The 16038-nt window shown below is 44.7% G+C and overlaps 2 protein-coding genes across 2 annotated transcripts in view; one reads left to right on the top strand and one right to left on the bottom strand.

The window, feature by feature from the left end:
* Window positions 1-16038, bottom strand: part of SYNE1 (spectrin repeat containing nuclear envelope protein 1) — a 994076-nt gene that overhangs the window by 143679 nt on the left and 834359 nt on the right. The window contains exon 125 of the mRNA XM_033936910.1: window positions 14568-14723. Within this exon, the coding sequence (XP_033792801.1) occupies window positions 14568-14723 (156 nt within the window). The remainder of the gene's footprint in view (window positions 1-14567; window positions 14724-16038) is intronic.
* Window positions 5397-10180, top strand: LOC117356939. Its single transcript, XM_033936911.1, has 2 exons — window positions 5397-5773; window positions 9235-10180. The coding sequence occupies exons 1-2, from the start codon at window positions 5434-5436 to the stop codon at window positions 9810-9812; spliced, it is 918 nt and encodes a 305-aa protein (XP_033792802.1). The 5' UTR covers window positions 5397-5433; the 3' UTR covers window positions 9813-10180.

A 16038-nucleotide genomic window follows, 5' to 3' on the forward strand; every position in this document is an offset into this window, starting at 1 on the left:
TTCTACTTTACGGAGAGGGTGGTGGATGCCTAGAATGCACTTCCGAGAGAGGTGGTGGGGAAGAAAGTGGTGACGGAATTCATAGAAGCGTGGGATGAACATAGAGGATCTAGAATCAGAAAATAATATTAAATATTGAACTAAGACCAGTACTAAGGCCAGTACTGGGCAGACTTGCACGGTCTGTGTCTGTATATGGCCTTTTGGTTGAGGATGGGCTGGGGAGGGCTTCAATGGCTGGGAGGGTGTAGATGGCCTGGAGTAGGTTTTAACGGAGATTTTGGCAGTTGGACCCTAAGCACAGTACCGGGTAGAGCTTTGGATTCTTGCCCAGAAATAGCTAAGAAGGCAAAAAATTAAAAAGAAATTAAATTGAATCAAGTTGGGCAGACTGGATGGACCATTTGGGTCTTTATCTGCCGTCATCTACTATGTAATGTTACTATGTTCCCAGTTCTGCACAGGGCAAGAGCGCAGGAAGATAGCTCCTGCCCCGCTTCACTGCTAGACCAGCAGGTTTTAAAAAGCATGTATGTGGAATGGTCCGGGAGGTGGGGGTGGGTCACCCAGATGAAAATCACGAATAACTGAAGTTGCGAGTTCTGAACCCACAAATATGGAGGGGAATGTGTAAACAGAGATGGAAGTAATTTGTGAGCAGTTTAGCCTCTTGTCTCCTTATCTGGAGCTATGCTTTGAAGCCTCTAAGACCAAAAAAACAGAAAATCATTTAGCCCTCAGCACTGTCAGTCTAAATACATGTATATGCAGTGAAGCTGTGTGCTTATGAAAGAAACTTTAACGTTATTCAATGTTTGCACATGTATTTTAAACTTCCTGTTTCAAAAAACCACCTTTAGAAAACTTGGGCATTATTGCTATTTACTAAACTGTACTGTAGAAAAGCCAAACTATTCACATCGAGTATCTTATATTTTCGGGAAGAAAAATATCTCAAAATGAATGCTAAATTTCTTGGGTGCTGCAGGGGGCTGTGCTAGGAAGCAGAAAGTATCAAACACTGAGCAAGATTTTTGACAGGAAGCAATCTAACTGCAGGCTGTAGTTGTAAAGCAGCAAAAAAAAAAAAAAAAAAAAAAGAAGATGCTGTATTTCATTTTTAGCAATTCTAAAATAAATACAGACGTTGACACTCCCAAGGACATGAAAAGAAATTAGCATAGGGAGCTGCACAGAACTGCCAAATAAAAGTAAGAGAATATAGCAAATGTTCTGTCTGAGTGCATGAACAGCATGTCTTGCTTATGCCACCAGCATTAATTATAGATCAGTGGTCTCAAACTCGCGGCCCAGGGACCACATGCGACCCACCAGGTACTATTTTGAGGCCCTCAGTATCTTTATCATAATCACAAAAGTAAAATAAAACAGTTTCTTGATCACATGTCTCTTTAGCTATAAATGACAATATTATTATTAAGACTTAGCCAAAAGGAAAGATTTATAAACTATAAAGAGTTTTACCTCATGCAAAATTGTCATTTCTTTAATAAGACATTAATTATTTTTTCAAAGGTCCTCCAAGTACCTTCAAAGCCAAAATGTGGCCCTGCAAAGGGTTTGAGTGTGAGACCACTGTTATAGATGAATACCTGTTACACAGATGTTTTGAAATATAGTAACTGCAAGGCACCACAGAATCCAGTTTATGACAAATGATGCGCTGAGCTTTACCACTGCTGGCTGCTCATCCCACCTCGACTGAAAAGACAGACCTTATACCTGTTTGACCAGGAAGGAACTTCTACTGCTTTCAAACTCAAAACTTTTAAGATACACAGAACAGACAGCACATTTCCTGTTGTGGCTTCCACCTTCTTCAAAGAGCGACAGAAATATACCGTATATATTCAAATATAAACTGGGATTTTGGGGCCCAAAAATGGGGGGGTCCTGGTTTATATTTGAGCCAAAATTATTGTAATTAACTGGCTGCTGTGAGTGTCTTTGGCCGCTGAGAAGAACAAGCAGACACGCGATTTGGTGCTGCTGCTCAGTGCTGAGTGGCTTCCTTAATGGCTCGTGAGAATTCGCGGGAGCCATTAAGGAAGCCGCTCACCACTGAGAAGCAGCGCCAAATCGCGCGCCTGCTTGTGCTTCTCAGCGGCCAAAGACACTCACGGCAGCCTGTTAACAGTGGGACAGAAACTTGGAAAGTTTGCTCCTGCCTGCTGCACCTCCACCAGAGGTATGAGGCTGGGGCGGGGTGCAGTGTCTGATGGGGGAGGGAAGGAAGGAAAGGGGCTGGGTGTAATGCCTGACAGGGGAGGGAGGGAAGGGTGCTGGGTGCAGTGCCTGGCAAGGCAGGGCACTTGAATATTAAGCCACCTGACTTATATTCGAGTCAACCATTTTTCCTCCTTTTTTGGGGGAAAAAGAGGTCTCGACTTATATTCAGATTGACTTATATTTGAGTATATATGGTACATGCTAGGGAGCACAGTGATCAAATGTTACCACCACAAAGTTATCAACGAAAAATTTCACTGTGTTTTCAATAGGAAAAATAATAGAGAAGGATTAAGACCAGGACAAATCTGGAACAAAGGTTGTTAAACCTACTCCAGAGTGACTCAGTTCATTATACCTTGTTTAACTATATAAACAACTTGTCTTGAGTTTAGCTTCCCATCTGTTTAACCCAACACATGTTGTACAACCCATCTTACCTCCATCTAATATCTGCATTTGACCCCTCAGCTATAGGATAAGCTGTATTATAGAAAAGCATTAGCGTCATATCTATGTTATTTGAATGTTCTGATTTGTGCTTATTAGATGCTTCATAAGTCTCTCTTTTAGTATGTATTATCGCTCTCTCATTTGAATTTCAGTGCTGTTAATAAGTATATTTTTGATTCATGGTAATCCTGTTATTAAGTTTCAATTTACTGATTTTAACTCTACCTCATTCATTGTATTTATGTTTATATTTGGTCTTTTTATCACTGTTATGCTGTTGACAAAATTAAAAGTTCTATATTGAATTATACCTTCTGTACACTGCCTTGTGCAAATCTCTTCATAAAGGCAGTTAAATAAATTCCAATAAATAAATAAAATACAGTAAAACCTTGGATTGCAAGTAGCTTGGTTTGCAAGTGTTTCGCAAGCAAAACATTAGATTAAATTTTAACTTGATATACAAGCAATGTCTTGCAATGCAAGTACATACAGTATACATGCGTCACATCATCACAACTGAGCCGATGGTTCTTCTCTCTCTGATGCTGCGGGAGTGTAGTGACTGTTCTAAATGAGCGAGGTCTTGCAATACAAGTACGTATAGTATTTTGTATTAAAGTTTTTGGGTTGTGGAACGAATTGTCTGCATTTCTATTATTTCTTATGGGGAAATTTGCTTTGATATACGAGTGCTTTGGATTACAAGCATGCTTCTGGAACAAATTATGCTCGCAAACCAAGGTTTTACTGTATTTGCAAAGAGAGGACCATCTTTCCTGATAGAGTGCACATGCACAAACTGTACATTATTCTGAAAGAGTGCATCTTTTTTGCAAATGGTATATGCTCTTTCAGAAGAGTATGCACTCTTAACGAGATTGCTCCCATGACGACTGAACATAAACACTCCCAGAAATGATAAGGGAAATGACACAAAAAATTTTTCTGACTGCACATTCTAGTACATAGTTACATGTGTGAAACATGTACTAGGTGTTTTGAGGGCATTGTTCGGGTGGAGGAGGGATGGAGTTGTGATGTATATGCATATTTTATAAAGGGAAAGGGGATGGGATTTGATATACTGCATGTCCGTGGTTACAATCAAAGCAATTTACATATTATATACAGATCCTTATTTTGTACCCGGGGCATTGGAAGGTTAAGTTATTTGCCCAGAGTCACAATGAGCTGCAGTGGGGACTGAACCCAATTCCCCAGGATCTCAGGCCACTGCACTCCTCCATATAAAATATATAAGTACACATATACATTTAAGCTGCTTCAGAGCAGGGGTAAAGGTGTTCACCAGCATTTAGGCTCTATTGGGGCTTGTTCTGATGTCCGTTTTATAAACTTTAGGATCATTTAGACTTCTCACATCGTTGCCTTTTTATAAAAACGAGTCCCGCAGGTGGCAATTTTAAATCTAGACGCATAATTTTTTATTTTAAAAAGCCTCTGTAAAAATGGGGCAAAAGTTCAAAGCAAAAGTAAGCCATGAATTGTGAAAACTGGTACGAAGTGCATGGGTACAAACTACCAGAAGACTGTCCTAACGCTGTATGAAGAATGCTTCCTGTAGTATTGCAGCACAGCAACAAATTACTTGCCTGAACACACACTGATGGTAGGAATAATGTAGCCAGAGAGCTTGTCTCGAATGGCGAAAAATAACACGGGGCTGGGAGCCCTAGGTGCCCATGGGTAGAGTAGTTCACGGGGAGAAAAAGGGGAGGGCAGAGTCATGGGGAAGTCGGGTCGCGTCGAATTGGATGCGCGATTGGTGGTTGCTAGGGGGCGTGGCTGCGGAGGATTCTTAAAGTCGGGACCTTGGAGGACTTCTTTTTCTGAGTCCTCCAGGGCGGCTTTTTTGCGGCGGTTGCTGAGCGCTGGTGTTGGTTCGCGTCGGCGGTTGCTGGTGAGGTGCTGGGTCTTGCTCGACTGTGCGGGGCGTCATGGAGTCTGGCGGTTTGTTGGAGGTCGGGGCGGAGGGAGACGTCGCTGAAATCTCCATCCTTGCTGGCGACTCGTTTTCTGATGAGCCAGCGCAGCAGGTGGGTCGGGGCACTGGAGAGGAGAGGGTTCGGCCGGTGCGCCGTTCAAAAACTGCCGCGTTGTCGGCTATGGCCATAGCCGGTTTGGAAGGGAGTCGGGGGAGCGCGGGATCAGTAGGGGTTTCTGGGGGTAAGGCTAGATTGCAGGCGGTGTCGTCGTCCAGCCCGTGTGGGGCTGTTTCGGCCGGCCGCAGCTCGTCTGTTTCGCGCATGGGCGGGGCTTCAGTAACGGCTTTTTTGCCTGAGGCGCCATGTGTCGTCTCTGCGCCGTTTGAATCGAGTGGGAGGGTTTCGGTGTCCAGGGATGCTGCTTCTTCGGCTCATATAGGAGCAGATGGGGGTTTAGGACCAATTCGGGATGTGGCTGCTGCTAGTGGGATTCGCGGGATGGGTAATTCAGAACCCTGTGGGTCTCCACATGTTTTTAATGTGGGTAGAGGGCTGGATTGTTTCAGCCATGGGGCTGCTCCTGCAGGGGGAGTGCCTTTGTCTTGGGCTGGGGTTTTTCCTGGGGGTTGGGGTCCGGGTTGGGGTTCTCCTTCCTGGGGTCCCGGGTCTTCCGTTAGCGGAGTTGGGCCCTCAGTTTCTCAATGGGGGGGGGAGTTCCGTTGGCCCTATGGCTATGGGTCCTGTGCCCAGTTGCAGTTTTGGTGCCAGCTGGGGAGTCCCTATGGGTGTTGCTGGGAGTATTTTGCCTGGTCCTGCCTCTTTGTTTTCTTGGTCTCCGCAGGTGCCTGCTTTTCTTCCTGGTGGTCGTGATCCTGGCGTATTGGACGTGGGAGCTGCAGGTACATCGGAGCGGCCTGGTGGTTCCGGATCGGAGCGCAGCTCGGCGCTCGGTGGTATGGTAGCTGCTGGCGGTGGCGCTGCTGGACCTTCTCATCTTTCGTCTTCCTTGCCTGGGGTTGCTGTTCGGGGCGTCTCGGCTTCAGGACCTGTTTCGTTGAGTGGGACTGCTGTCAGCGGCATCTCTTCCAGTGGAGTTGGAGACCAAGGATCTTCTGCACAGGGTAATGTGGCGCCTGCTCAGGCTGCTCTTGCGGGTAAAGCGCGCGGGAAAAAAGGCAAGCGTAGAAGGCGGCGGGGCGAGTCGTCTTCATCGTCGACGGGGTCTTCTTCGTCCACTTCGTCCACTTCGTCCGCATCGTCTAAAGTGCATGCAGGCGGGGGTGAGATTTCTGCGGGTGGTGATTTTTCGGGTTCTTCGAGTGGTGTACGTGGGGCTCCTGCCTTAGTTGCTTTGTCCGAGCTTTGGGAACGGGTGCCTCGCTCTTTGCGTCGAAAGATACGACGGCGGTCTTGCGTAGATATCTTTCGTTTGTTAGAGGGCAGGGCTCACAGACGGGGTTCTAAAAAATCCAAGAAAGATCGAAAGGAGACGAAACCTTTCCCAGTGGCGCGGTCAATTCTTAATTGGGTGCGGGCCTTTTTGCGGCTGGCAAGCGTTTGGGGGAGAGCGAATCCACAGGACTATGGTTTATTGTTGTCCTATGTTGATTCGGTTTTGGATTCGTATCAGAGGTTTGGCGGTTGGGCCTGGTTAAATTATGACGAGGCTTTTCGAGACAAAATGGAGGAGAACAGGTTTATGTCGTGGGGTACCCAGGATGTGAATCTGTGGCTCACTCACATGGCGTCTAAGTCTTTGACTAATCAGGTTAGTAAGGTTGCTCCCGGCTCCGCTAGCGGAGGGCGGCCTTTTCGAGGGGGAGTCGGTGGAGGGTCCGCTGCTGGGTCGGACGTGTGTTGGAAATTTAATAAGTCCAGCTGCCCTTTCACCGACTGTAAATTTAGACATGCCTGCTCAGTCTGTGGACAGGCGCATGCAGCCCCCAAGTGTCCAAAGAGGAGTGGCAGTGCTCCAGGGGGAACGGGGAAGTGATATTGGGGTGTGGTTACCGACTCCTATTCGTATTGGGGCGATGCGTCCTTGGCTTAGGAAGTTTAAGCCACCGGAGGCGGCTGCCTTTTTAGAAGCGGGTTTTACTTCCGGTTTTGTTATTCCTTTTCAGGGGTCTTTGGTTAGGGGGCGGGTTCAGAATGCCTCCTCGGTTTTTCAGTTGCGGTGCGTTGTTCAAGCCAAGTTATCGGAGGAAATGCGGTTAGGACGTATTGCCGGTCCTTTTAGGGAGCCTCCTTTTGCTCAGATGATTATTTCGCCTTTGGCGGTGATTCCTAAAAAGGTGCCTGGGCAGTTTCGTCTTATCCATAACTTGTCTCGACCTTTAGGTCATTCGGTTAATGAAGGCATTCCACGAGACTTGTGTTCTGTTCGGTATGCATCCTTTGACTGTGCGTTGCGGTTGATAGTGGAGGCAGGACGAGGAGCCCTTTTGGCTAAAGTTGATATCGAATCGGCCTTTCGGTTGTTGCCGATTCATCCACAGTCGTTTCCATTGTTGGGTTTTCGGTTTGACGGTTTGTACTTTTATGATCGTTGTCTGCCGATGGGTTGTTCCATTTCGTGTGCGTATTTTGAAAAGTTCAGTTCGTTCTTGCATTGGGTATTAGTGCAGCGGGAAGGGATTGCTTCAGTGGTACACTATTTGGATGACTTCTTATTTGTGGGTGCAGGTGGCAGCATGGTTTGTGGGAATTTAAAGCGAGCTTTTGAGGAATTGTCAGCTGAGTTTGGTGTTCCGTTAGCGGGGGACAAATCCGAGGGTCCGGTTACCTCTTTAGTGTTTTTGGGGATAGAGCTAGACACGGAAGCCATGGTTACACGTCTTCCGGAGATGAAAGTTCGACAGTTGGTGGAGCTCATTGAGCGGGTGTTGGTGGCTCCTAAATCGACTTTGCATATTGTTCAGTCTTTGCTGGGCTCACTTAATTTCGCTTGTAGAGTGTTACCTATGGGTCGTGCGTTTTCCCGGAGGCTGGCTGCGGCCACTTCTGGGGTGCGTGACCGTAGACATTTTTTACGACTTTCGGCTGGAGTTCGTGCGGACTTGCGTATGTGGGTACGTTTCTTACATGAATTTAATGGAACGGTGCCTATACAGGCGCCTACAGTGTCTAGTTTGGATTTGGAGTTGTACTCTGATGCTGCGGGAGGCGTAGGTTTTGGTCTTTTCTGTCGCGGTGCCTGGTGTGCAGAACGGTGGCCGGCGGAATGGGTAAGCTCGGGTATTACTAAAAATATCACGTTATTGGAGTTGTTTCCTCTCGTGGTGGCTTGTGAGTTGTGGGCAGATGTGTTGTGTAATCGGCGGGTCGTTTTTTGGTGCGATAACTTGGGGGTGGTCGCAGTAGTTAATAAACAAGCGGCGCGTTGTCTGGCGGTAAATTCGTTGATGCGAGAGCTCGTATTGCGCTGTTTGCGGTTGAATTTGTATATACGGGCGCGTCATGTTCCAGGTTTGCAGAATGGAATTGCTGATGCCTTGTCTCGTTTCAATTTTTTACAGTTTCGACAGTTGGCTCCGGATGCTCGGGTGGAAGGTTCGCCGATGCCAGCTCATTTATGGAACCTGGTCAGGAAGGAATATGGGAAATGCTCCGCTTGTCAGTAGCGGATTCTACGTGGTCCCATTATGCTGCGGGTTTTCGTTTGGTGGCAACCTTTTTGGCTGAGCGTGGCTGGTGCCCAGGTGATGTGGCCGAATCCTTGTTAGCGGATTTCGTGCTGTCGTCGTTTCAGGCTCATACATCTAGAGGTGTGGTTCGCAGTTGTTTAGCAGGCTTTTCATTCTTTTGCAGAGCGTTGGGTTGGGCTTGCCCCGTTTCCGGATTTTTGGTACAGCGCATGCTGCGAGCGATGGGGCGGGTGCGCCCCTGTTCTCGGGACACGCGGTTGCCCATCACGCATGAGTTGCTCCTTCGGTTAATGGATGCGTTGGTGGAGGTGGCTAGTTCGCCTTATGAAATTTGTCTGTTTCAGGCTGCTTTTGCCATCGCATTTTTTGGTGCGTTGCGGGTGAGCGAGCTGTTGGTGAGTCCTTTGGCTCGCTTAGGTTCGCGAGGACTGTTGGTTCAGCATGTTCGGCTTCAGGCATCGATGGTACGGCTACTTATAGTGAGCTCCAAGACAGATCAGAGTGCACGGGGGCATTGGGTAGTTTTGCATTCAGTAGCTGCTTGTCGTTCGTGTCCGGTTACTCAGATGCGAGCTTTTTTGGAGCTTCGTCCGGTCGGGAGTTCCGCCTTGTTTGTTCACGCTCAAGGGGCTCTGCTTACGCGGTATCAGTTTCAGGCGGTGTTACGTCTGGCATTGAGTCGCTGTGGAGAGAACCCAACGGCTTACGGGACTCATTCTTTTCGGATTGGAGCGGCTACGAGTGCAAGTATGGCCGGCATATCTAGGGAGGGCATACAGAGGTTAGGGCGTTGGGCTTCTGATGCTTTTCGGGGGTACATTCGTCGAGAAGGGTCTTCTTGTGTATTGAATTTGGGGCGGGGCGCTTCATAAGGTCTCGGGTGTATGTTTGTTGTTTGTGTTCTGGTTGGTTAGTTGTTCTTGTTTTTCTTGCAGGTTCCAGTGATCGTTCTTATTCCTTGTGGATTGTTGGCCACTCCTATATACACTGGGCGGCGGAGAGAGCTGCTATCCGTCCAGGTGGTCGTCATTTGGGACTCAGTCATCGGGGACTGCATGTATCTTGGTGGGGTCAGCGAGGAATGCGCTGGAGTCAATTGCTGACGTTGCTTGAGCGCCTTCGTTCGCGTCCTCGACATCCTGATTTGCTGTTGTTGCACCTTGGGGGGAACGATGTGGATGCCTGTTCTGGAAAGGACTTAGTGAATCTCATCAGGGACGACCTCAGAGTTGTTTTGGATTGGTTTCCTGGGGTTTTATTGATGTGGTCAGACATAGTGCCCCGCCCCCGTTGTCTGGCGTCTAGGCGTTGGACCCGGGGATTGTCGAAATTGAATAGACAAGTGGGTAAGTGGGTAGTTAGTCAAGGGGGTCTGCAATTGTTGCATGAGTGGGTGGATATATCTTGCACCGGTTTGTTTCACACGGACGGGGTTCATTTGTCGGCAGTGGGTTGGGATCTTCTCCTCGATGATTTTTCATCGGGTTGTGAGAGGGTCCTGGCCTTATGTTGACAGCCGCAGCTCCCTTTATTGGGGGGGGGGGGCCTGTATGTTTACAGTCCTGTGGCGGGGCTCCCGAGCTACTGGGTGCTGGGGCTCATCCGGCGATGAGCGGTGGGCCGGCGGGGAGCCGTGCCCGGGGGTCTACTGAATCAGTTAATGGGGCATGAGGTCATGCCACCCCTCAGACTCTTGCTGTTCATGGCGGGGTCGAGGGAAAATGTGTTGATGGGTACACCGGATAGCTCGGGAGGAGCTGCTGATTTGTTATATGGAAGTTAATGCTTGTGAATGTTAATTTATGCAAAATTATTCCTGTTTATTAATAAATTGAGCTGCGGCTATTTATGCCAAACAATGGTGTGGTCTATGAGTTATTTGAGGGAAATGTTGGGTAGGGGTGGCAAGGGAGGGTAGTAGGAGCTATCCAGATCCCGCTGTTAAATGTAGCCAGAGAGCTTGTCTCGAATGGCGAAAAATAACACGGGGCTGGGAGCCCTAGGTGCCCATGGGTAGAGTAGTTCACGGGGAGAAAAAGGGGAGGGCAGAGTCATGGGGAAGTCGGGTCGCGTCGAATTGGATGCGCGATTGGTGGTTGCTAGGGGGCGTGGCTGCGGAGGATTCTTAAAGTCGGGACCTTGGAGGACTTCTTTTTCTGAGTCCTCCAGGGCGGCTTTTTTTCCCGCCCACCCACCCTCTAGTGGTGGTTTTGTAGCTCGGGTTGGCGGGGCTCCCGAGCTACTGGGTGCTGGGGCTCATCCGGCGATGAGCGGTGGGCCGGCGGGGAGCCGTGCCCGGGGGTCTACTGAATCAGTTAATGGGGCATGAGGTCATGCCACCCCTCAGACTCTTGCTGTTCATGGCGGGGTCGAGGGAAAATGTGTTGATGGGTACACCGGATAGCTCGGGAGGAGCTGCTGATTTGTTATATGGAAGTTAATGCTTGTGAATGTTAATTTATGCAAAATTATTCCTGTTTATTAATAAATTGAGCTGCGGCTATTTATGCCAAACAATGGTGTGGTCTATGAGTTATTTGAGGGAAATGTTGGGTAGGGGTGGCAAGGGAGGGTAGTAGGAGCTATCCAGATCCCGCTGTTAATCATTAGAAGGAACAGTATCTGATGTTAAATTTTGCTAAATCATGGTTTGAGAAATGATTGAATGTAGCAAGGTAAACATTCTATCATAGCATCAGTCATAACGTGGGTTTGTTGGCAGAGCTGAATAATGGAAATGCCACAACATATGCTTACAATGCTAGACTAAATACAGCAGCTCCAGGCATAAGACCTAATTTGTGTGTGCAAACAAGAAAGAGAATTCTTGGAGAGGAAATATAATATGCAGAAATTTAAAGAAAAACAGTTCGTGTTAATATAACAAGACATTTAGAACCCTCAGGTGAATACAGTGAAAGAAACCTCCATCTAAATTTCAAGAGATTTTTTATTGTGTTCAAAGCACTATGAGATTAATTTTCTAACAGGTGCCTGGGTTGAGGGTGAAAGCACCTATCTTATTGAAAGAACATATGTATTTTTTTTATTATTATTAAATACAGTATTAGTTTTGGTAAACCAACTATTTTACTATTCGGGACTCACCACACTTAAGTAATAGCTCCACATCAGATTATAAAGAAGCTATTTTCTTAGATTTCAAACTATATTAATTCTCTTATAATAATTTTTTTTTAAATATCTTCTCAATTTTTTCCAATTATTTCATAAATAAACATTCAGTAAAACACACATTTAAAAAAAAAAAAAAAAAAATCATCAGATATCTTAGCACATGGGGTGGGATTGGGATGGGAATATTTATCATATGGAATAAGATTATTGGGAAAAAGGGGGTATTTTTTATAGTATATAGGAATATTTGAATGTAAATACAAGTGATATATGAAAATTGTTTTATTATGTGTAATTCACTTGTTGTAAGATTTTAAAAATGAATAAAGAATTAAAAAAAAACAAAACCCCACACATTTTATCACAAATTAAAGGCAGTTTAGAGATAGGAGCCCTTACACTCCAACACTCTTGTGAAATATGTTGGTCCATTAATTTTCAAATAGTTCATGCATGCCGTCATAATTCTGGATTACTACTGCACCCCCCTTTGTCTACGCATATTATAAGAATTGACCGGTCATTATATTCTATGAACGTGTTTGAGTTTAGCGCATGCTAAATCGGCAAGTATGCCCTAATAAAAGAGGGGGTTGTTTCCTAGAGAGGTTATGTTTCGCCTTTGTTGCGTCAGAAGGGAGTCCTGCTCAAACCACCAGCTCTACTCTGAAAGAAATGGCAGCAAAGGCGAATCAGTGATTTCCCTGTCAAGGGTATTTTTGACAAGTAGTGAATGTTGGAAAATTATATGAGGAGCGTCTGAGTCAAAATAAGTTTGCCTTATTATTATTTTTTTTTTTTCCTCCCCTTGCTTAATTTATTTATGTCTGAAATCAGGGTTTAGATCTGCTACTGGTGTATCGGTCTTTGTGGAGTTTTTTTCTGACACAGGATGGTATTTTTTGCCCCTACCCTTATATTACATTACATTAGTGACTTCTATTCCGCCTGTACCTTGCAGTTCTAAGCGGATTACAGAGTAAGATAGCTGGACATTTCCAGGAATTTACAAATAACAGTATAAGGAGGCTGGACATTTCCAGGAAGTTACAATTTACCATATAAGATAGCTGGACATTGCCAAGAAGTTGCCTTTTAGGGGATGATTACACAGTAGATGCAGGGGACGCTTATATAGTGGATGCAAGGGAATTACAGAGTAAGGGTGTTGAATAGAAGGGAAGAAGAGGTTTAGGGTTGGTTTCGTGATAGGGTTGGTTTCGTGATAGGGTCAGAGGGGGGATACAAGTAGAAGGGGGAGGTTAGTTGGTAGTTTGTGTGGAAGGCGGAGGAAACAAGGGGGGGGGGGAATAAGAAGGTTGTATAGTTTTTTTGAAAAGCAGAGTTTGGTAATGGGAGGGTGCAGGTATATCCGAGTCTTTTTTCTCCACACTTTGTTTAACTGATTTCCCAGTTGCAAATTATCCCAGTTAGTTGCTAATTTTTTTGTGTGATATCTGAGATAATTTGGCTACCATGATATTCTGTTTGTGGGCATTGTTTATATCTGGATGGCCTAAACCTACGAGGATCAGTTGATTTAGCGATATTCTATAGTGGATTCCGCAGGGACAGATATGGAGGAAGAGGGAAAAACAGGTTGAAGTTGAATGAGTAGGGCTAGGCAAAGAGTTAGATTTTTATAGCTTTTCTGAAGTTTAGAAGTGATCTGATGGCAATTTTAGAAAGTTATTGTCTTCCACGTGGCCTACATCATGCAAAATTTTCAGAAGGCTGTGGCGGGGGCATAGTTTGGGTGGGCCAAAAATCTATATATGTACTCCCCATCTTATAATAGAAATAAAGATAACGTATATTGGAAAAAATGTTCCTGTCAAGTTTTGCACCAGTACAGAGGCATGGACAGATTTTTAAAATGTGATCATTTCTACCAGGGTTTCACACAAGGGATTCTTCTGTTCTTTATTTCCACCTCCAAAATGAAAGAAAGTTAACAGAGAACCCTTTCACATACAGGTTTCTGAAATGGGCAGGCTACTTGTGCAAGCTGCCTCTTATTTCTTCCACATGAACATTTCTAAAATGGCTATTTCTGCTGCATGTACCAAGAAATACATGTGCGTTCTTCCATATCTTCATAATGTACAAAAGGATTCATATTCAGCAGGGTCTTTTGTAAAATTCTGCTGCATATGAGCGTATCCTAACTTGGACATCTCAGTTCTGATCTCAATATCCAATGTAAAATGGGCCTTAGTTTTCCTATCACTTATTTTTATGTACATTTTGGAGCAATTTTGTGTACATTTTGGAGCAATTTTATAAGTGCTACTTGAGCATACAAAATGATGTCATACCTGCTAATTACTCCACTTATCACTGACAACCTAGTGAGAAAATACTTTTTTATGGAAAGGATGGTAGTTGCATGGAACAGTCTCCCGGAAGAGGTGGTGGAAAAAGAGACTGTGTCTGAATTCAAGACCGTCATGTTTCTATGTCTCCAAATCAGACAGCTGTAGTGAACAGATTCCTTTCAATAGAAGACAATCTGCTGGTTGCTCCCAACAGAAAATTGTGGGGCAGCTAGTTACCTAATCTAATCCTTGGGTTTATATACTGGGTCATCTTCTAAATTAGAAACTTGACTCGGTTTACATAAAGATACTTGATAAAAAGTGTCAGATCTCACTAGCGGGTCTAATAAAGTCATCGTAACATAATCCACATCCTCAATAAGAATAACTGAAAAAACGTGTTTTTAAAGATTTTCTAAAGATTGGGAGAAATGGAAGCATTCTAATCTCAGCAGGCATTTCATTCAAAATAGATATGAAAACATATGCAAAAGATCGAGGAATATAACTCAGAGATTTTATTCTTTTACGAAAAGGAAAAGACAGTTTGTATATCTGAGAAGTTCTTGATTTTATAAAAAAATTTAAAAGAAATGGAAACCAAAGGCGCAAAAATTCCATGTAAAATTTAAAATGTTATAATTGCGTATTTAAATTGAACTTTGAAGCGGACTGGAAGCCAGTGAAGTGCTTTTAAAAGAGGAGACACATGGTCGTATGATACCACACTGAGGCAAGTTAATAATACAGTAGATGCTATAAGGAACAGATTTCAGCCTTAGCAGTTAGTACCAGCTCTTGAGCAAGCTTACCTGATGGCACAGCTCTTCCCACTGTCGCTGCAGCAGTTCAATGCGTTCCTTCAGAACTGATATATCATCAGCACTGATATAGGTGCACAATGTCTCCTTCAGAACAGAAAGATGAGCAAGATCATCTGTCCACCCTTCTACAGCATTCTCCAACTCCTATACCAGGAAATAAATGTACAATGTTAATTTGCAGCACTACGCAAGTGCTGCAGCAACACTTCACATCACAGCAACAGCCTTTTGAAAACTGGAGAATTTGTCATCAAAATTGCATTAGATTTATTAGAATGAGTTCTCTGACAGAATTCCTCTAGAATTTCTTTACTGGGGTCACTGCTTACACCTAGGGGGGCCTACTCTCTTTTCTCATCTGCTCAGTATCTGGAAAGCACAGAAGGCCTGGACTTAGTCAACACATACTACATAGGTTTTATAAAAGAAACTAAAACACAAAGGGAATTAAGTGGGCCAATGTGAGAAACGAAGGCAACACTGTATGAAAATTTGGAAAAGCAAGAAAAATTCATAGTTGAAAAGTTGTGGAATTTGCCACATTAGCATTCCAAATTTTTCAGACATCTTGATCAAAACATAGAATATTTTACTTTTTCATCTGACATCATCTTTCCCTCTGACCCTCCAGGCTGGTAAATTCTCCAGTTTCTGGGGGAACAGCCTGAAACACAGTTCTGTAACTTCTTTTCAGTGCCAGAGCAACAGAGATGTTGTAGTTACAGGAAGTTTTCAGGGTAGGAGGATGGTAGGATGTGAGCCTGAGGCAGAGCAGAGAAAAGCAGCTCTACTCCCTAACCCAGCACCTCTTCTCCTGCTGTGCTTGCCCCTGGCCCACACCCTCCCTGGCTTCACAGTTCCACTTCTTTTTTATCTGCAAATTAAACTTTGTTTGTGAATATAAATCTAGGATCATTTGCAAATTTCATCTGTTCTTAGCCAAACCCACCCATTTCACTCTATTTCCAATATAAGCTGTGCTGTTTTCCCCTCTCCCTCGTTCCTAATTTTTGCAATTTTCATTTCATGTCTCATCTTCTCCAATGGATAGACAAATTTTCATTCCCATTGTCAAATGTCATTGAAAATAAACATATACTTGTATGTTCATTTGCAATTAAAGGCATTCCTCTGGGCATGTTTAGGTCAAGAAGGAGAAACATAGATATATGCTTGATTTTCACATGTATTTTGGAGGGGTGGGAGAAATTGGAGTGGAGGGCTCAATGTCGGGCAGGGTGTTTTAATAGTGGGTTGTCCCAATGTTAAAGGAAATGGGAAGCATTGTTATGGCAGCAGCATCCAGCACGGTTAAAGTCAGGTCACCTTCACTGTGGAGGCAGCAGGTTACTTTGAGGCTAAAGGAATTGTTTTAATGAGGGTGCATCAGCTTGTTTAGGAAGCTTCTTGATGGGTGGAGTCTGGTTAGGGTTATCAGATTTGTTCGTGCTAAAAAAGA

The sequence above is a fragment of the Geotrypetes seraphini genome, chromosome 3, assembly GCF_902459505.1.
Source record: "Geotrypetes seraphini chromosome 3, aGeoSer1.1, whole genome shotgun sequence".
In the NCBI taxonomy this organism is placed as follows: Eukaryota; Metazoa; Chordata; class Amphibia; order Gymnophiona; family Dermophiidae; genus Geotrypetes; species Geotrypetes seraphini.

What these genes read in the sequence shown, in the direction of transcription:
- LOC117356939 (XM_033936911.1), top strand. Translation starts at nt 5,434, where the DNA reads ATGGGTGTTGCTGGGAGTATTTTGCCTGGTCCTGCCTCTTTGTTTTCT. An exon ending in CCAAGGATCTTCTGCACAGG is followed by an intron (nt 5,774 to 9,234) that starts GTAATGTGGCGC and finishes TTTTTCTTGCAG; the next exon opens with GTTCCAGTGATCGTTCTTAT.